Source organism: Prunus avium, chromosome 6, assembly GCF_965620075.1.
Source record: "Prunus avium chromosome 6, drPruAviu1.hap1.1, whole genome shotgun sequence".
In the NCBI taxonomy this organism is placed as follows: domain Eukaryota; kingdom Viridiplantae; phylum Streptophyta; class Magnoliopsida; order Rosales; family Rosaceae; genus Prunus; species Prunus avium.
In genome coordinates, this window is record NC_142289.1 from 6,761,975 (window position 1) to 6,783,091 (window position 21,117).

The window sequence follows — 21,117 nt, forward strand, 5'->3', positions numbered from 1 at the left end:
CTTTGTCTCATTTAAGGGAAAAAAAAATTCAAAATGTACATTTGAACACATGTTGCTTGACTAGTATGAGATGCTCCACAACACAATGCATTTAGTCTTTAATTCATGTCATAAGACAAAGAACTTAAGAAAAAGGAGTTCAACGATTTTTATATCATCCTTTTCATTCCAATTGGAAGAATGTTGAGTCCATCAAAGAAGTGCGGCGCCGCTCATGGGTCATCTGCATACGAAAAACACTCAAAGAAGAATGTTGGGTTTTTATTTTATTATTATGAATATAATAATCATTTTAACATAACCATTAGAGCATCTCCAACATACTCTTTATCCTCTCATCCCTAATTATTTTGGATAAAAAGAAGGAAAATCCTCCTCCAGCCGACTCCCTACTTGGCTCTCTATTTTGAAGAGCCAACTTTGGGCTCTCTACATCTAGCAAGGAGTAGAGAGAATTTAGCTAGGAGGAGAGAGAAAAAGGGAGAGAGAGATAGAGATATTTGGGAGGTTGGTGGGGTTGGATTTCTACCTTTTGTTTTAATATATTGGATTCGCAAGAAAAAGAGGGAGAAAGAGAAAGAGAAAACAATAATAAAATATTTCAGATTAGCCAAAATAGAGAACATTGCTGGAGGAAACACTTGTTAAGTGGTTTACTATAATACATTTCTAGCTATTTTAGTTAGAATTTAACTAAAATTTGGAGATTCTTTTGGAGATGCTCTTAATCTCATAGCTTAGTGGCTTAGTCATACATTCAATTTTTATACAGAGAGTGGGGGGAGTGTTGGAGTGGGAAGGTCTAAAAGAAAGTTGCAAGTTGGGAAAGATGGTGGAGAGTGGGAGTTGTTGTTGTTGAGGTCGCTGTGTGTGTGGAAATATTCCCTCCTTTTCCAAAATGGCCAATTGCCAAAGCCTCTGTCTTGTTTATTAATTATGGACAAAACTAGATTATTATGCATCTTAATTATTTGTCCACCATGGTGCTGCACTGAAATTGATGTGTCTTTAATCTAAGTATTATATCGCTATAAATTTAGTCCATAAGTTATCAAAAGATTTTTTAAAAGAAAATCAAAGATTGAGTTAGTGGACGAATGATTGTTTGGTTGCATATATTGAGAAATTGTATAAATGACGAGGTTATTATGCAACGATTTCAAAATATGAAACCTCATCAAGAACAATTATGATTGTAAAGCAAATCTTAATAATCTATAAAATTCATGGTGAAGTTAGAAATCTTTGGACTTTGAAGAAGCACTATATTGGACCACCAACCCAACCATGATGTTTATAGCCACAATCAAGGTCCTTTCTTCCAATGGGCCTGGCACTGTGTGACCCGGTTATCTTCATGTGATAGCCATCGTGTCCGATAAATTGACAACAACAGAAGTGGGAAAAAAACAAAAACAAAAGAAAGACCACTCAAATAAAAGATTAAGAAATAGTATTTTTCAGTTTCTTCTTTTATCATGAAAACGTCCATTGAATTAATAGATTATTATAAATAAACCCAATCCTAGACATGTATTTATAAAAAAACCAATGCACTATTTAAACATAGAAACACACCCAAAAGCAACCTCAAAATCAACAATTGTATATTTTTTGGGTGTGTTTATAAATGGGTCTTGTGTGTGTGTAATGATGGGTTTTGGGTGTGTTTATAAAGTGTTTTGGGTGTTGGGTTTTTTTATAATTTCAACCCCCATTTTGGGTGTTTTAGTGAAACTCAGAAGAATTTAAATTCTTTCTTGATCTTTAAAGCAAAATGATATCCGATAAAACTCAAATTTCCAAAGTGAATTCGTATAGAGTTGAACTTTTTGTCGTGTGTGTGAAAGAATAAGTACTATATTATTAGAATTAAAAGTTCCTTATAATTTCAATACAATATCAAAATTCAAATATTCGAATACCTTTCACACGTGAGGAATCTCTCTGTTAAGTTTCTCCTTATTATTAAATATTAGTGATGAATGAGGTTCCATTCTATTTATTTATATATATTTTTTCATACAACGATAGGCTATTCTAAGGGGAGGGGGGCTCAAGCACCAATGTGCACACATGGGGTTTCGAACAGGGGTGCCATGGAGTAAGGGGGAAGTCACCACTGTGGTAAAACCCATTGGCAATGAGGTTCCCTTCTTAAAAACCATCAAACGATCAATCCAGATGTTAAAAGTTGTTTTACATTAATTATTGAATAATACTTAGGAGTTCTTATAGTGTGACATATATGTGCATAAGTTTTTCTTTTTGTGGTTTTTATGAATTATTTTTGCATATGTGCCAAATTATAATTCACAGGAAAGAGGAGTACCTCTTTTCGAGGAAGAAAGCATGCAGTATCCTTAGTTATTTGCCACTTTCCTCCTCCATGCTCTATCTTTCTTTATAGGGAATGCTAGCAATCTTCTTCTTTGGATCTTCTCCTTTTTTCTCATGACATGTGGCACTTTACTTTCTTTCAAAATAATGTCATTAATACATCACATAAGATATTGTTTATTTTCCAAATTTAACCTTATTAATTGTATCATCCTTATGTATTGTTTTATTATATATATATATATATATATATATATATATATATATATATATATATTGGTCTGAACCACGAGGTGGTCCTGGATGGGTCCCAACTATGGGTGGCACCTTTAAGCCTTAACCACAACCCAAACTAATCCCCGCTCACACCGGGTCGGCCCGTAAGAGGTAAAGTGTTGGCCAAAGTGGTGACTCCATACGAGAGCGGGGATCGAACCCCTGACCTCTCTTAAGAAATGAGAGTGCCGAACCACTCACACCAACCACCTTGGTTTATTTTATATATATATATATATATTTCAAAAACCTGTGTTGTGTTTTTTTATTTCAAAAACTTGTTCTGTTTGTTAGCCATTTTTGTCCCTTCTATTAAATTATCGTTAAAAAAAATTAACAAATGTTATTTACATTAATAAAAATATCCAATCATTTAACAAACACAGAATTTCATTTTTTAAAGATCAGTTTTAAGAAATTAAATAATTAAAATTAAATAATTAAAACACTAAGAAGGAAACATGAAAAAATGGAAAAAACAACCCACAACCCAACCACAGGGGATGGGAGGAAGACGTGGGTGGCAGGGATCAATGCTGTGGTGGTGGGTGGGAGAAGATCGACGTGAGTGGGAGTCGTCGTCGTGATGAAGATCGATGGGGTTGTTGTTGGAGATCGACGCGATGTGTGGAGGGAAGGGCGAAAATCGAGGTGAGGTGGTGACGGCTTGTTATGCTGCCAACGAAATCAACGTAGGGGGGAGGGGAGGGCTGTTGGCGAGAGAGAGAGAGAGAGAGAGAGAGAGAGAGAGAGAGAGAGAATGTGTGTGTGTGAGCATTTTTGCTTACCACTTTAACCCAAAGTGTACCGTCACCATCCTTCTCAATATTTAACACATGTTTATTGACATAACCATAGTTGCATAAATACAAAGTAAAGAGTTAATTATGGTTATGCTAAGGGACACGTGTCAAGTGTTGATATGAGTGGTGATGATACACATTGGGTTAAAGTGGTAAGCAAAAATATACACGAGAGAGAATGGTGTGGTGGCTGGCTATAAGCGAGGGCATATGGGGCTGGTGGGTCAAAAGAAAAAAATTATTCTATAATTATTAATGTCTAGTCTTATTTTTCTATTAGTAAAATAAGAATGAATTAATTAAAGGATACATTTAATAAGGGTAAATTGGGAAAACAAAAGCTAGTATTTCTAATGCATTAAGGAAATTGTTTTAAGTGTAAGTAAAGTGCAACATGTCATAAGAAAGAAGGAGAAGCTCTAAAGGAAGCTAGCATTCGATTTTTTTTATTAATATAAAGAACCTTGGGATGTGACACTTAGACTTCAACTTCAACTGACAAAACAGGTTTCTAATAAAGTGGCTGATAAATAAGAATCTAGGAAGAAATTTCAATAAGCCATCCTTCCTTCAAAAGGAGATAGTGATGAAGTGGTGCAAGGCAAGCAATGCAATCTGTCGAAATCGAAAATGAAATTAGAGCAGACATTTTGGATTTGGAAATTAAATGCAATTTCGCCCTACAAAACTCAGAGGCCAGGCCATGTTTCTGGTGTAAGTCACGGGTATCTCATATTTGTATTTGTTCAAAGATTCTTGTCTATTCAATCAAATGCACCCAAGTGGCCATAAATCAAGTGACGTGTTTATAAATTCAACTCTACCTAGTTGGACAAAAACAAAAGAAATCAAAAAACAAAGCAGTAGCGTTCCCAATCATGCATGAAAAACTTCAAACATGCTCTAGATAATCATTGAAAAACCCAAAAAGAAAAAGAAAAAAAAAAGAATTTCAAACATGAAGCCAATGTGAGCCATGGTAGGCCTATCTAGGATTTGACCATAAGTCCATAACAACCATGTGTTTTCTATGGACAAAGCAATTGCCATAGAAGATGAACCAGTCGCGTTCTGGGGTAGGCCATAGACTCTGTCAATTACTGTATTTTTTTTCTACATGAAAACGACTTGTTTTAATCTGTGTGATAATGCCGGTCCAAGTTGTAATGATTTTATCTATATTTCTTCTCGAATGTCAGCTTGGAATATATTGAGTTTGCTATAGTAATTCCTGGTGGCTATCTATAGTCGATGAAATTTATGTGAAAGTTCATAAAAAATCAGAGAGGCAATAGACATGTTTTTCAAGCTTGTAGCATTCTTGCTAGTAAGCCTAGCAGCAGCTGAAGATCTCAGTTTCACCTACAATGGTTTTCAGTCTGTTAATCTTAGCCTAGACGGCGTCGCAGGAGTGACACCAAATGGTCTTTTGAGGCTTACAAACGACACAAGACAGGACCAGGGTCATGCCTTCTATCCCAACCCAGTAAACTTCAAGAGCTCACCTAATGGCACAGTTTTCTCCTTCTCTTCCACTTTTGTCTTTGCCATTAGATCAGAATATGCAGACCTCAGTGGCCATGGGATCGTTTTCGTCGTTGCTCCAACGAGAGGGCTTCCCGGGGCTCTTCCGAGCCAGTACCTTGGCCTTTTCAATGAGGGCAACAACGGAAATGCCACCAACCATGTTTTTGCTGTGGAGCTTGATACCATTCAGAGCAAGGAGTTCAATGACATCAATGACAACCATGTTGGGATCGATATTAATGGTTTGCACTCTGCAAACTCTACTACAGCTGGATACTATGCTCAAAACAATGGCGGGTTTCAGAACTTGAAACTTAGCAGCGGCCAACCAATGCAAGTTTGGGTGGACTATGATGGTACCAACAAGCAAATCAGTGTCACTTTGGCTCCAATCAAAGTTGAAAAACCCCAAGCTCCACTTTTATCCTTGAATCTTGACCTTTCCCCGATCCTTAACGAAACCATGTATGTGGGCTTCTCCTCGTCCACTGGCTCAATCTTCACATCTCATTATGTTTTGGGTTGGAGCTTTAAGATGAACGGGCAGGCTCAAGAAATTGTTATGTCAAAACTTCCCAAATTGCCTCGGATGGGAGGTAAAAAAAGGTCTAAACTTTTAACAATTGGTGTGCCTATTTTATCTGTGAGTTTGGTTTTGCTAGTAGTTTCAGGTTTAATTTATTTCATAAGAAGGAAGAGGAAGTTTGCAGAATTACTTGAAGATTGGGAGCTTGAGTATGGGCCTCAAAGGTTTAAATACAAAGAGTTATATATTGCCACAAAAGGGTTCAAGGAGAAGGAGCTTTTGGGCGCTGGGGGTTTTGGTAAAGTCTATAGAGGCATATTACCGTCCTCAAAAATTGAGATTGCTGTGAAGAGAGTATCGCACGAATCGCGACAGGGGATGAAGGAATTTATTGCAGAAGTTGTGAGTATTGGCAGGCTTCGCCATCGAAATTTAGTCCCACTCTTGGGCTATTGCAGAAGAAAAGGGGAGCTGCTCTTGGTCTATGACTACATGTCTAATGGAAGCTTGGACAAGTACCTGTATGACCAGCCTGTGGTCACTCTCAACTGGAGCCAGAGGTTTAGAGTGATCAGAGGTGTGGCTTCAGGGTTGTTCTATCTTCATGAAGGATGGGAACAAGTTGTGATTCATAGAGATGTGAAGGCCAGCAATGTTTTACTCGATGCTGAATTGAACGCAAGACTAGGAGATTTTGGCCTTGCCAGATTATATGACCATGGAACAGACCCTCAAACTACTCATATAGTCGGAACACTTGGGTATCTAGCTCCAGAGCATACAAGATCAGGCCGGGCCACAACGAGCACCGATGTGTTTGCTTTCGGGGCATTTGTGCTTGAAGTAGCTTGTGGAAGAAGGCCAATAGAGGCACATGGTCCAGACCAGGATTTGATTTTGGTTGATTGGGTGTTTTCTTTTTGGAACAGAGGTGCCATTCTTGAGGCAAGAGATCAAAACTTGAGTTCCGAATTTGTAGCCGAAGAGGTGGAGTTGGTGTTGAAGCTTGGGCTGTTGTGCTCTCATTCAGAGCCTACAGCCAGGCCAAGCATGCGCCAGGTTGTGCAGTATTTGGAAGGTGACATTGCTTTGCCAGAGCTCTCTCTTCTTGGGCTCTCTTCAAATGGCTTGACTTTTGCTCACCATGAAGGTTTTGATGATTTTGCAATGTCATATTCATCTTCTCTGGGCAAGGGGTTTTCACATTCATCATATGCTGCAGAGTCCACACTCCTCTCGGGTGGTCGCTGATTCGAAGCAATTACGATTGTCTAGAACACTAGAATGTTGACTCTGCTTATTAGTTTTGTAACTTGTTATATAAAAATCAATACTGTAACAATCTTTATGTAAGAAATTCTGCAAAAAGTACTAATTCCATACACACAAACTCGTGCCAAGGGAGTGAATATTGAAGTGCACAACAATATCATGAAAAAGAAAGGGAAAAACTTGCTTGTTTTAGAAATTTCATGAATTTAATATGCAATTTGCATAGAAATTTCGAACTTGTTGCGTAAGGTAGCAGGCACCGCAGAGTCTGGATCGCTCTTTGTTCTACACAAAGACAACATATTTAATTAGTGTGAGAATGCAGGGTCAGCTCAGCTTCATTGGGTTTTGCTTTATTTTTTGTGGGTATACTCGATGATTTGATGCATAGGGTATTGGAAATGATGAAAGTCGAAACAACTGAGAAAGAAAGTTCTAGAACTACTGATCTCAGATATTTCATTAATTAACAAAATGAATACATTGGTCTTTGAATACATTACAACTATACCAACTTGACTCATATTCTAACTTTGTGATGATTGAATTACTATTCTAATGGCAAGTTTGGGTGGAGTATGATGGTATCCAGAAGCAAATCAATGTCACTCTTGTATGTTGGCTTCTCCTCTTTTGCTGGCTCACTCCACAAATACCATAACACGAGTCATTTATACTCATTCCCTTAAAATAACATTCTCAAAGAGTCCATTTTATGGAACAACTACATCATTGAAAAAGTGATGAAATTCAAATCGGACATAACAACTCTCATAAATAACTCGCTCATCTCTCCTTCTATAACTATAATTTAAAAGTTCATTTATTGCACCATAAAGTGAAATCTTTTGTTATATCTGTAGCTTCTTATTAATATAAAGCATTTCATGTTGAACTTTAGAACATAAATAGGTTAACAAATTATGAACTTTATGTTGAATCAACATGGGATCATCAACAAATTTAGAATTTATCTCATGAAACGAGTTATTTGTGTCACTCACACCAGAAAACTTGTATCGGAGTATTTTACAAGGCAACCTTGATCCATGTAATAGCTCCTCGACCGAAAGGACAAAGACTGCGAATTTCGAAGCTTGCTGTGGTGATACATGTTTTGCATGATGCATAGCACACGCTCCTCATAAGGGAATTCCAACATTGCCCTAACCCATATATAGTAGTATTTTCTTTTTCTACTTTAGACTTTGATGTAGCACTGATGACTTCACTTCGGTACCCAGAAGCTGAAACTTTGTTAGGTAATACTCGTGATAGTAACGTATTCAAATTATTCTCACAATACCCTTTGGATAGAAATTCTGTCTGATTAAAACAATTATGTCCCAAAATATGAGGTCCATATGTTCCAAAGACTTGGAGAAAATGAGAGAAAAATAAAAGAATCAAAAGAATTAATGATTTTAAGTAAAACATATTCAATAAATTGAAATGTTTTTTTCCTTTTTTTTGATAAATAGCATGAGGTTTCCCCAAACTTTAAGGTGGGATTAATTCATTCAGCTTGCTCATGGCTACAAAGTGCTTCTAACGAGTTTTGAAGCCTTGCCATTGAGGCACTAGGTAGCTTGCCAGCTGGAGGAGGTGACAGTTTGCCAATTGCACCACACCTTGTGGTTATTTCTCCACTCTTCGTTTAACCTTAATCACCAAAAAAATAAAAGGCTTTTTATCACAAATGGTCCTTGACTTTTACGAAATTATCGTGAATGGTCCTCGAGGTTTTTTTGTGACACTAATAGTCCTTAACATTAGGATTTTTTTATCACAAATAGTCCATGCCGTTAGAAATTCTGTTAAGTGTGACGTGAAAGATAAGTAGAGCCCACATATCCAATCACATTGTGACATGTGGATGAAAAAAAATAATTAAATAATTTTTTTTTACTGAAAATTCCATTTTTTTTTATGCAACTTTTCATCCCCTTCCTCTACTCCATCTCTCTCCCGCTCTGCCCCCTCTCTCCTCCCTGTCCTCTACTTCTCCCTCTGTAAAAATAATAATATAACTCATATATCTTTCTCCATCTTTGTATAGTTGTATATATGTCATAACCCACAACCTGGGAATTCCCTTTTGTTTTTTTCTTGCCCACTGTCACCCGCAAGAAAAAATGGTCTCTGGGATCTTTTAATGGTCTTCTTTTTTTTAACACTGCCACCCGCAAGCCGCAACTCACACCCAACTCCCCTACCCTCTCCCTCTGTATTTTCTCTCCTCCTCTACTCTCCCCCTCTGTTTTTAATTATTTTAAGTTGTTTGAATAAATGTTTGTGTAAAAGGAAATGTGAAACTGCCTTGTGCAAGTGATTATTTTGCAAAATATACAGAGGGAGAGGGGTGGGTTGCGAGTGGGCTTGGGGTGGTCGGGTTGTAGAGGCAAGCAAATAACAAAGGGAGAGGGAGAGCACAGGGAGGAGAGAGGGCAGAGGGAAAGGGAGAGAGAGAGGCTAAATGGATTTTTAATGGATTTTCATCAAAAAAATATTTCATTATTTATTCAATCCACATGTCACGATGTGATTGGACATGAGGTCTCCATTTATCTTCCACATCATAAACTTAACAGAATTTCTAACGGCATGGACCATTTGTGATAAAAAAAACCCTAACGTTAAGGACTATTAGTGTCACCTCAAGGACCATTCGCGATAATTTTGTAAACGTCAAGGACCATTTGTGATAAAAAGCCAAAATAAAAAGTAAAAAATATACAAAGTGAGAACGGGTCGGATTAATTTAGACGGGTCCGGACTCTTGATCGAATCGAATCTTGAATTGACAATTTGGCGTAGCATTTGAATCCATTTGGGGTGAGTGTGGCAGGGAGATCTGTCTTTCTTTCTCGACTTTCAGATACTTCAGCATCGCCAATGTCACAGGAACACCGATTTGGCTATTTTCTAGAATTAGGGTTTTGGCCGAAGCCTCCACTTCTATTCGGTACATCATGTTATTGTAAGACTAGGATTGAATTCTTCAGTCTTCAAGACGCTAACTTTTCTGTGTTTCTTTCTGCCTCCATTGCCTTAAATTCCTACTAAAAATATGCATCATTATGAATTGTGAAGGTCCAAATCATTGGCGGAAACGACACAGCTCTCCTCCAGCTTGCAAACTTTAAAGCTTTACGCAGGCTACTCAGGTTTCTCTCTGTCCCTATGCTCTTTGTCTCTCCGTAATTGTTATATTTTGTTCATATATTTGTGAAATTGGAATCTATGTGATTTATATTGACTTACAAAGTTACAAGTATATATGTGTACCACTGGTATGCCAACATCGTACCATCAAGTTGATGAATTTTCAATCTGCTTGGAAATTTCAAACTTGTTTGCTTTTGTTTGGTGGATAATCATTAAAACAAATTTGAATTCTCAATTTTGCTATATGAAGAAATTCAGAGAAGGGAATTTTACATAGACAGACTTTTAGTTTAATTTAATAATAAATATATAAAGGCATTACAAGAAGTTGGTAAATTAGGCAACGAACCAGTAGGATTTTTAGCACTGAAAATGAAGCAAACGTGTGGTAGTCTGGCCTTATCCGAGCCATGGAATTGGTCCTACTACTAGTAAGAGATGATGGAGTCACTGCAAAAAGGAGTGTCTTGTCTCTTGTGCGTATGTTCTACGGAACAATTAATTTTCCTCGAGCTGGACATGCCAGTCACTATATAGATATGAGCTGAACCAGTTACCTATGGCAGAAGACATGTACAGTCTGGATTGCTGTTGTTTGTACAAACAGACAACATGTTTAGTTAGAGCGACAATGAAGTGCTTTGCATCTAATGTCATCTCAGTTGCATTGATTTTTCTGCTTTGTTTTTTGTGTGTATAGTCCATGACTTAATGCATTTATATCTGCGGTAAGACTTAAACTGAATTATGTATTGAAAGTTCACAGAGTCTTTGGTAGAGAATTGAAATTAATAGCCATGTTTTTCAAGCTTGTTATAGTCATACTAGTAAGCCTAGCAGCAGCTGAAGATCTCAATTTCACCTACAATGGTTTCCTGTCAGCTAATCTTAGCCTAGATGGCGTAGCCCAATTCACATCCAATGGCCTTCTGAAGCTTACAAATGAGACTGGACTCGGCCATGCCTTCTACCCCAACCCAGTAACCTTCAAGAACTCATCCAATGCTACCGCTTTCTCCTTCTCTACCACTTTTGTGTTCGCAATCAGATCCAGATTGGGACCATTTTTGGGTGGCCATGGAATTGCCTTTGTCATTGCTCCGACAAGAGGACTCCCCGGAGGTTTTATAAACCAGTACCTGGGCGTTTTCAATGAAACCAACAACGGCAAACCCACCAACCATATTTTTGCTGTAGAGCTTGATGCCGTACAGAACCCCGAGTTTGGCGACATCAACGACAACCATGTTGGGATCGATATCAATGATTTGGACTCAGTGAACTCAACTCCAGCGGGATATCATGCTCTATACAATGGCGGTTTCCGAAACTTGACCCTCAACAGTGGTCAACCAATGCAAGTTTGGGTGGAGTATGATGGTATCCAGAAGCAAATCAATGTCACTTTGGGTCCAATCAATGTTGATAAACCCCATATTCCACTCTTGTCTTTGAAGTATGACCTGTCCACGGTCCTTAACACGACCATGTATGTTGGCTTCTCCTCTACTGCTGGTGCACTCGTCACATCTCATTATGTTCTAGGATGGAGCTTTGAGATGAATGGCCAGGCTCTAGAACTTGTTCTCTCACAACTTCCTAAGCTGCCCCGGATAGGACGTAAAAAAATATCTAATTTTTTGACCGTTGGTGTGCCTGTGATGTCTGTGAGTTTGGTTTTGCTAGCAATTTCAAGTTTAATTTATGCCATAAGAAGGAAGAAGAAGTTTGCAGAGCTGCTTGAAGATTGGGAGCTTGAGTATGGGCCTCAAAGGTTTAAATACAAAGAGTTATATATGGCAACAAAAGGGTTTAGGGAGAAGGAGCTTTTGGGAAGTGGGGGATTTGGTAAGGTCTATAAAGGCATATTACCTTCCTCCAAAACTGAGATTGCAGTGAAGAGGGTCTCACATGAATCAAGACAGGGGATGAAGGAGTTTGTTGCAGAAATTATTAGCATTGGCAGACTTCGTCACCGAAATTTAGTACCACTGTTGGGATATTGCAGAAGAAAAGGGGAGCTGCTCTTGGTCTATGACTACATGCCTAATGGAAGCCTGGACAAATACCTATACGACCAACCAGCGGTCACTCTCAATTGGAGGCAGAGGTTCAGAGTGATCAAAGGTGCGGCTTCAGGGTTGTTCTATCTTCATGAAGAATGGGAACAAGTTGTGGTTCACAGAGATGTGAAGGCCAGTAACATATTACTAGATTCGGAATTTAATGCAAGACTAGGAGATTTTGGCCTTGCAAGATTATATGACCACGGAAAGGACCCTAAGACTACTCGTATAGTTGGAACACTTGGGTATCTAGCTCCGGAGCTTGCAAGATTAGGCAGGGCCACAACGCACACCGATGTGTTTTCTTTTGGGGCATTTTTGCTTGAAGTTGCCTGTGGAAGAAGGCCAATGGAGACACAAGTTCAAGATCATCTGGATGTGGTTCTGGTTGATTTGGTGTTTTCTTGTTGGAAGAGAAGTAATATTCTTGAGGCAATAGATCTAAACTTGGGTTCAGAATTCGTAGCTGAGGAGGTGGAATTGGTGTTGAAGCTTGGGCTGTTGTGCTCTCAATCAGAGCCTTCTGCTAGGCCAAGCATGCGTCAAGTAGTGCATTATTTAGAGGGTGACATTCCACTGCCGGAGTTGTCATCTCTTGGTCTTTCTTCTGGTGGCTTGAAGTTCGCACACCGCGAAGGTTTTGATGATTCGGCAATGTCATATCCGTCTTCCATGGGCAAGGAGATGTCATATGTTCCAGAGTCGACACTTCTCTCAGGTGGTCGCTGAGGCCAATCAATTAAGATTCTCACCCAAGCTGCCATGCACGAGGCATAGAACATATACATGCAGCTTTGAATGTTTCCTCTAGTTTATTAGTTTGTAACTAGGTACTTGTTACATTAAATCAATGCTGCATATAAAATAGATGTTTTGTATTATTCTATTTTTTATATCTTTTTTTGTTGTTGTTGATAATATACTATTTTTTATATAAGAAAACAGACATGGAAATTTTAATCTTAATAAATAGTAAAAAATTAGAACGGGAAAAAGGAGCAATTTTAAGAGGCCGCAGTCGGTTGGGTCCAGAATGCGGGCCGAATCTTGGACTAGTAATTACTGGATGAGTGTGGCGGAGAGCTCCGCAGACCTCCTCAAGTTCTCAACTTTCAGGTCCTTCACCGTCGTCTGATGTCAAAACAGATCTCTGGCCATTTTCTAGAGAATGGGTTTTGGCAGAAACCTCCATTTCTATTTGGTACATGACGTTGTTGTAGGAGCAGGATTGAATTCTTGAACCTTCTAGACGCTAGCTTTTCTGTGTTTTTGCCTCCAACTATTTTGGCTCCGTCGCCTTAAACCAAGTACATGTACATCACTGCGAAGGTTCAAAATTTAGTCGTGGAAACGACAGATCTCTCCCCAAGCTAAGTACACTTTGAAGCATTGGACTGGCCAGAGGTTTCTCTCTGTCCCTGTGCCCTTTGTGCGTTTGTAATTGTCAAGTTTTCTTTATTGTCTTTTTGAAATTTGAATTTACATTATATATATCGACTGCCAATATTGTAGCACTAGTTGATGATTGTGGCAATCTGCATGGAAATTGCAAACTTGTTTGCTTTTGTTTCGGTATATAATCACTTTATAAAAATAAATTTGGCATTTTGCGGCATGAAGAATTTGAGAGAAGGGTTTTTGTTTTTTTTGTTCTTTTTACTTTAATAAGTGAAGCAAACGTGCCATGGTAACCCCACATTTAGCTGGCATGGAATTGATCTCGGGACACTTGTTTACTCCTTTTTGGTCATAACAGTGAGTGATTAAGATATGGGGTCGGAGAGTCTTGTACCATTGTATCTATAGAATTGATCATAACACTAGTGGGAGACGAGTGTGAGTGATTGTAAAAGTAGGGTCTTGTCTTGTGCGTTCATTGCATGGAAGAATAAATTTTCTCAGGGCTGGAGGTTGGACCATCCAAGCACTATACAGTCTGAATCAGTATGGGCTGAAAAGTTGCGTATGGCGGCAGGCACTTGACAGTCTGGATTGCTGTTTTTTATTGGTACACGGTGACAACATATTTAATTAGTGTGACAATGAAGGGTCACCTCACTTGCATTGGTTTTGGCTTTAATTTGGTGGTTACAGGTGATGACTTGATGCATATGGTATTCGTTATAAGACTTCAACTGAAGTATGTGAAAATAAAGTTTCCAGAGGCGTTAGAGAGAATTAAGAATGATAGCCTTGTTTTTCAAGCTTCTGATGATACTCACACTTGTAAGCCTAGCAGCAGCTGAAGATGTCAGTTTCACCTACAATGGTTTCCGATCTGCTGATCTTAGCGTAGACGGCATTGCCCAATTCACACCCAATGGTATTTTAGTGCTAACGAATGATACTGAATGGCAAATTGGCCATGCCTTCTACCCCAACCCGGTAACCTTCAAGAACTCATATTCCAATTCCAATGCTTTCTCATTTTCTACCACTTTTGTCTTTGCTATTAGGTCCCCACTTGGAGCTCGGGGTGGCCATGGACTCGCCTTTGTCATTGCTCCGCAAAGAGGGCTTCCTGGAGCTCTAAACGGCCGTTTCCTAGGCCTTTTCAACCTGGCTAACAATGGGAATACCACCAATCATGTTTTTGCTGTAGAGCTTGACACTGTATGGACCGAAGGGTTCAATGACATCGATAACAACCATGTTGGGATTGATATTAATGGTTTGAACTCGGAGGACTCTGCTAGTGCAGCATACTATGCTAAAAAGAATGGCGGGTTACGGAACTTGACCCTCGTCAGTGGTCAACCAATGCAAGTTTGGGTAGACTATGATGGTACCAAGAAGCAAATCAATGTCACTTTGGCTCCAATCAATGTTGATAAACCCCATGCTCCGCTTATTTCTTTAAACTATGACCTTTCCTCAATCCTTAACAAAACCATGTACGTTGGCTTCTCCTCCTCCACTGGCTCACTTCCCACGTCTCATTATGTTTTGGGCTGGAGTTTTAAGATGAATGGCCAGGCTCAAGAACTTGCTCTCTCACAACTTCCCAAGCTGCCTCGGATAGGAGGTAAAAAAATATCTAAACTCTTAACCATTGGTGTGCCTGTGATATTTGTGAGTTTGGTTTTTCTAGCAATTTTGGGTGCTATCTATGCCATAAGAAAGAAGAAGTTTGCAGAGCTGCTTGAAGATTGGGAGCTTGAGTATGGGCCTCAGAGATTTAAATACAAAGAATTATATATTGCCACCAAAGGGTTTAGGGAAAAAGAACTTCTGGGACGTGGGGGATTTGGTAAGGTCTATAAGGGCATATTGCCCACCTCTAAAACTGAGATTGCTGTGAAGAGGATCTCACATGAATCAAGACAGGGGATGAGGGAATTTGTGGCAGAAATTGTCAGCATTGGCAGGCTTCGTCACCGGAATTTGGTACCACTCTTGGGCTATTGCAGAAGAAAAAGGGAGCTATTCTTGGTCTATGACTACATGCCTAATGGAAGCCTAGACAAGTACCTCTATGACCAACCAATGGCCACTCTCAATTGGAGCCAGAGGTTTAAAGTCATTAGAGGTGTAGCTTCAGGGTTGTTTTATCTTCATGAAGAATGGGAACAAGTTGTGGTTCACAGGGATGTCAAGGCAAGTAATGTATTACTAGATAGGGAGTTGAATGGAAGACTAGGAGACTTTGGCCTTGCAAGATTATACGACCATGGCACAGACCCTCAAACTACTCATATAGTTGGAACACTCGGGTACCTTGCTCCGGAGCATACAAGATTCGGCAGGGCCACAACGAGCACTGATGTGTTTTCTTTCGGGGCATTTGTGCTTGAAGTTGCCTGTGGAAGAAGGCCAATAGAGATAAAAGGTCCACTTCAGGATGTTGTATTGGTTGATTGGGTGTTTTCTTGTTGGAAGAGAGGTAATATTCTTGAGGCAAGAGATCGAAAGTTGGGCACAGAAATTATATCTGAGGAAGTGGAATTGGTGTTGAAGCTTGGGCTGTTGTGCTCTCATTCAGAGCCTTCAGGTAGGCCAAGCATGCGCCAAATTGTTCAGTATTTGGAGAGTGACATTGCTTTGCCAGAGCTCTCACTTCTTGGGCTCTCTTCCAGTGGCTTGACTTTTGCGCCCCATGAAGGTTTTGATGATTTTGGGCAGTCATATCCCTCTTCTTCAGTCAAGGGGGTTTCAAATGTTGAGTCGGCAGTTCTCTCAGGTGGTCGTTGACTACAAGAATTAGGATTCTCTTGCAAACTGGAATTCATAGCTAATGCGCTTTGATTGTTAGCTCTAGTACTTTTTTATTTTTGTTTACTTTAATATAAATTAAGGGGGCAAAACAATCTGTACCGCAGTGCTTGTTACTTGTTAGCTTGTAATTTATGTTTATGGTGCATTAATAAAGTGCCATTTGCCAACACTGTAATATCCTATTTACCCTCATCTGATGATTGGTTTATCAATTTTATATGAAAACAACAGTTATTCATGTGGATCACCAGCCTTTTCACTGTATTTTTCTGGTCTTCCCGGCTTTTGGTTTCTTAATGTCTGTCTTTTTTATGTCCCTCTGGCTTGGTATACCTCTTTTTTCAATATTGAATAAATTTCCATATTTTCTTTCATAAAAACGTTCAATATTGTAGGTATAAAATTGTCATAGATATATAAGCATTGGACTGGCCACAGTTTCTCTCTGTCCCTGTAACCTGTGTGCGTTTGCAATTGTGAAGTTTTCTTAATTTCTTTGTGAAATATGAATGTACGTAATATATATCGACTCACAAATATGTATGTGTCCTGCTGGTATGCCAATATTGTAGGCACTAGTTGACGTTTTCCGCAATCTGCATGGAGATTTCAAACTTGTTTGCTTATGTTTCGATATATAATCATTTTTATAAAAATGAGTTTTGGCATTTTGCAGCATGAAGAAATTCAGAGAAGGGTTTTTGTTTTATGTCTTTGTTTTTTAAACTTTAATTCGTGAAGCAGACGTGCCATGGTTGTCCCACCGTAACTGGCATGGAATTCATCTTGGGGCACTTGCATACTACCTGTTTGATAATGACAGAGATAGTAATTAAGATATGGGGTCGGAGTCTTGTACCTGTTTGATAATGACAGAGATAGTAATTAAGATATGGGGTCGGAGTCTTGTACCTGTTTGATAATGACAGATATAGTAATTAAGATAGGATAGTAACGATTGGAGTGATTGTAAAAATAGGGTCTTGTCTTTTGCGTACACTGCATGGAAGAACTAATTTTCTCAGCGCTGGAGGCTGGACTAACCAATCACTATACAGTCTGAATCAATATGAGTTGAAGAGTTCCGTATGGAGGCAGGCACATAATAGTCTGGATTATTGTTTTTTCTGGTACACAAGGACAACTCAGCTGCATTGGTTTTGGCTTGACTTTGGTGGTTATAGTCGATGACTTGATGCATATGGTTGTGGTTATAAGATTGAAACTAAGTATGTGAAAGAAAGTCTCCAGAGGCGTTGGAGAGAGTTAAGAATGATAGCCATGTTTTTCAAGCTTCTAATACTCGCACTTGCAAGCCTTGCAGCAGCTGAAGATGTTAACTTCACCTACAATGGTTTCCAGTCTGCTAATCTTAGCCTTGACGGCGGTGCCCAATTCACACCGAATGGTCTTTTGAGGGTGACGAATGACACTGAAGAGCAAATGGGCCATGCCTTCTACCCCAACCCAGTTACCTTCAAGAACTCATATTCCAATTCCAATGTTATCTCCTTTTCTACCACTTTTGTATTTGCTATCAGGTCAGTATCTGCAACTCAGGGTGGCCATGGAATCGCCTTTGTCATTGCTCCGAAAAGAGGGCTTCCTGGAGGTTTTCACAGCCCTTTCCTAGGCCTTTTCAACTTGACCAACAATGGCAATCCCACCAATCATGTTTTTGCTGTAGAGCTTGACACTGCACAGTCCACCGCGTTCAATGACATCGATAACAACCATGTTGGGATTGATATTAATAGTTTGAACTCGACGGACTCTGCTAGTGCAGCATACTATGCTAAAAAGAATGGCGGGTTACGGAACTTGACCCTCAACAGTGGTAAACCAATGCAACTTTGGGTGGAATATGATGGTACCAATAAACAAATCAATGTCACTTTGGCTCCAATCAATGTTGATAAACCTCTTGCTCCACTTATTTCTTTAAACTATGACCTTGCCCCAATCCTTAACAAAACCATGTACGTTGGCTTCTCCTCCTCCACTGCCACAGTTCCCACATCTCATTATATTTTGGGCTGGAGCTTTAAGATGAATGGCCAGGCTCAAGAACTTGTTCTCTCACAACTTCCCAAGCTGCCCCGGGTAGGAGGTAAAAAAATATCTAAACTCTTAACCATTGGTGTTCCTGTGATATTTGTGAGTTTGGTTTTGCTAGCAATTTCTGGTGTAATTTATGCCATAAGAAGGAAGAGGAAGTTTGCAGAGCTGCTTGAAGATTGGGAGCTTGAGTATGGGCCTCAGAGGTTTAGGTACAAAGAATTATATATTGCCACCATAGGGTTTAGGGAAAAGGAACTTCTGGGAAGAGGGGGATTTGGTAAGGTCTATAAAGGCATATTACCCACCTCTAAAACTGAGATTGCTGTGAAGAGGATCTCACATGAATCAAGACAGGGGATGAAGGAATTTGTGGCAGAAATTGTCAGCATCGGCAGGCTTCGTCATAGGAATTTAGTACCACTCTTGGGCTATTGCAGAAGAAAAGGAGAGCTGCTCTTGGTCTATGACTACATGCCTAATGGAAGCCTGGATAAGTACCTCTATAACCAACCAACAGCCACTCTCAATTGGGGCCAGAGGTTTAAAGTCATTAGAGGTGTCGCTTCAGGGTTGTTTTATCTTCATGAAGAATGGGAACAAGTTGTGGTTCACAGGGATGTCAAGGCAAGTAATGTATTACTAGATAGGGAGTTGAATGGAAGACTAGGAGACTTTGGCCTTGCAAGATTATACGACCATGGCACAGACCCTCAAACTACTCATATAGTTGGAACACTCGGGTACCTTGATCCCGAGCTGGCAAGATCCGGCAAGGCCACAACGAACACTGATGTGTTTTCTTTTGGGGCATTTTTGCTTGAAGTTGTCTGTGGAAGAAGGCCAATAGAGACACAAGGTCCACTTCAGGGTGTGATATTGGTTGATTGGGTGTTTTCTTGTTGGAAGAAAGGTAATATTCTTGAGGCAAGAGATCGAAAGTTGGGCCCAGAAATTATATCTGAGGAAGTGGAATTGGTGTTGAAGCTTGGGCTGTTGTGCTCTCATTCAGAGCCTTCAGCTAGGCCAAGCATGCGCCAAGTTGTTCAGTATTTGGAGAGTGACATTGCCTTGCCAGAGCTCTCACTTCTTGGGCTCTCTTACAGTGGCTTGACTTTTGCGCCCCAAGAAGGTTTTGATGATTTTGGGCAATCATATCCCTCATCTTCAGTCAAGGGGCTTTCATATGTTAAGTCGGCAGTTCTCTCAGGTGGTCGTTGACTCCAAGAATTAGGATTATCTTAGAACTCATAGCCAATGCACTCTAGTATTTATTATTGTTGTTAACTTTGATATGAATTAAGGGGGCAAAAGAATCTGTACTGCAGTGCTTATAAGGTTGTTCATGTAATATATGTTTGTGGTTTGTCTACTGATTGGTATATGTAACAAGTACATTAATAAAGTACCATTAGCCAAGTAAACCGCTGTAATTTCCTATTTACCCTCATCTGATGAGTGGCCAATCATTTTTATAAGAAAAGAAGAGTTTAGATAAATATTGATGTGGATCACCAGCCTTTTTGTTGGGATTTCCTTCGTCTTCCGGGATCTCCATTTTTTACTGTTTGTCTTTGTTATGTCCCCTCTCGCTCGTACCGTCAAGGTTATCTTAAAAAAAAAAGGTTCTGCAGCCCATTTCAGAAGCTTGAGTTGAAATCCACTAATGAGGGAGGACAAGGTTTCAGCTTTTCATCATACGAGCTGTGATAGAATAGATTATGCCTCTGTATCCGACTAGGAATTTGGACAACTTGGGTCAATTTGCTGTACAAGGATTGTAGAATATCCCTTAGCTACTTTTATCTGGTAATTACCATTTCTTATTGACTTGGGGGATGTTTAGCTAAACTTTCCGTTCAGAAGTTGAATTTATTATTGTGATCACTAGCAAAAAGATCCAAACTTTAGTTCTATATGATTCTTGGATTCCAACTTTTTCCCTAGATTTTCAATTACATATACATGTAGTTTCATAATTTCAACAAAGGCCCAATTGGGTAAGCACCAACCAAGGCCATGAAAAAGAATCTTCGAGGTTATCTTATCTTTAAATAAGAATATTTTGTGTTGGCGAGTCCTTACTTAGTTAGGATTTTGGTTCCTTATTTCATTATAATTTTGGTTACTTACCAATTATTATTTAGTCCTATTGTAATAGAGATTTACTTCCTATTGTAATTTAGATATATTTCCTATTTTATTTAGGGTTAACACATCTTTTTGTACTTGTATAAATACCTCCATATTGGAGAAGAATAATAATATGAGGGTATCTGAGCATAACTAAATATTTACCCTACTTTGTTTGACATGGTATAAGAGCCTAGGTTTTCTTGTGACATGTGCTTGCGTTCTCCTTGAAATTTATGTAGAGGGGGAGTGAAAAGGGATTTGCTTCTCTTTCCTATACTTTATCTCTCTGCCAAATTGAGAGTCGTTGGCACTCCTCATTCCTAACCCATCATGGGTCTTCATCTTGTATAGTCATCTTTTTTGTTCATCCTCTCATATGTGTTTTCACCGCACCTAGCCTTCACATGCTTCTTTGCTACTGTCCCAAAAAATGGTCTTTCTTGATGTCCCAGCTTCTCTATCTTTGAAACTTCATAATAGGTCTCTTTACTCCGTGAGCCTCATCACCGCTCACCGAGCCATTGCTTTCCTCCGCGAGCCTCGTCAACGCTCGCCGAGCCATATCTGCCGTGATTTCTTCCTATGTTTTACAGACTTGGTATCACATCCCAAGTCAAGCTTCCAATTAAGTTTCCAGGCTCGTCTGGCATCTGCAATCCCATACCATACCAGCCTAAAACCAATTCATTCAAAGTTATCCCGGCCAATCCACACTGCCGTTGTTCCCTTT

At 39.3% G+C, this 21,117-nt stretch overlaps 1 protein-coding gene and 3 pseudogenes across 3 annotated transcripts; all 4 read left to right on the top strand.

Moving 5' to 3' along the window:
* Positions 1-4,496: 4,496 nt before the first annotated feature.
* On the top strand, positions 4,497-6,829 carry LOC110766517 (L-type lectin-domain containing receptor kinase IV.1 pseudogene; annotated as a pseudogene).
* Positions 6,830-9,539: 2,710 nt separating this feature from the next.
* Positions 9,540-12,859, top strand: LOC110766503 (L-type lectin-domain containing receptor kinase IV.1-like). 3 transcript variants are annotated; one of them, XM_088254935.1, is made up of 3 exons: positions 9,540-9,724; positions 9,838-9,911; positions 10,732-12,859. In XM_088254935.1, the coding sequence occupies exons 1-3, from the start codon at positions 9,717-9,719 to the stop codon at positions 12,705-12,707; spliced, it is 2,058 nt and encodes a 685-aa protein (XP_088111061.1). In that variant the 5' UTR covers positions 9,540-9,716; the 3' UTR covers positions 12,708-12,859. The 3 variants fall into 3 exon arrangements, with proteins under 3 accessions (XP_088111061.1, XP_088111063.1, XP_088111062.1); XM_088254937.1 differs by having other exon boundaries at positions 9,541-9,724; positions 10,795-12,859; XM_088254936.1 differs by lacking the exons at positions 9,540-9,724; positions 9,838-9,911 and having other exon boundaries at positions 9,918-12,859.
* Positions 12,860-13,548: 689 nt separating this feature from the next.
* On the top strand, positions 13,549-16,391 carry LOC110766464 (L-type lectin-domain containing receptor kinase IV.1 pseudogene; annotated as a pseudogene).
* An 807-nt stretch (positions 16,392-17,198) lies between these two features.
* On the top strand, positions 17,199-19,675 carry LOC110766536 (L-type lectin-domain containing receptor kinase IV.1 pseudogene; annotated as a pseudogene).
* The last annotated feature ends 1,442 nt before the right edge of the window (positions 19,676-21,117 follow it).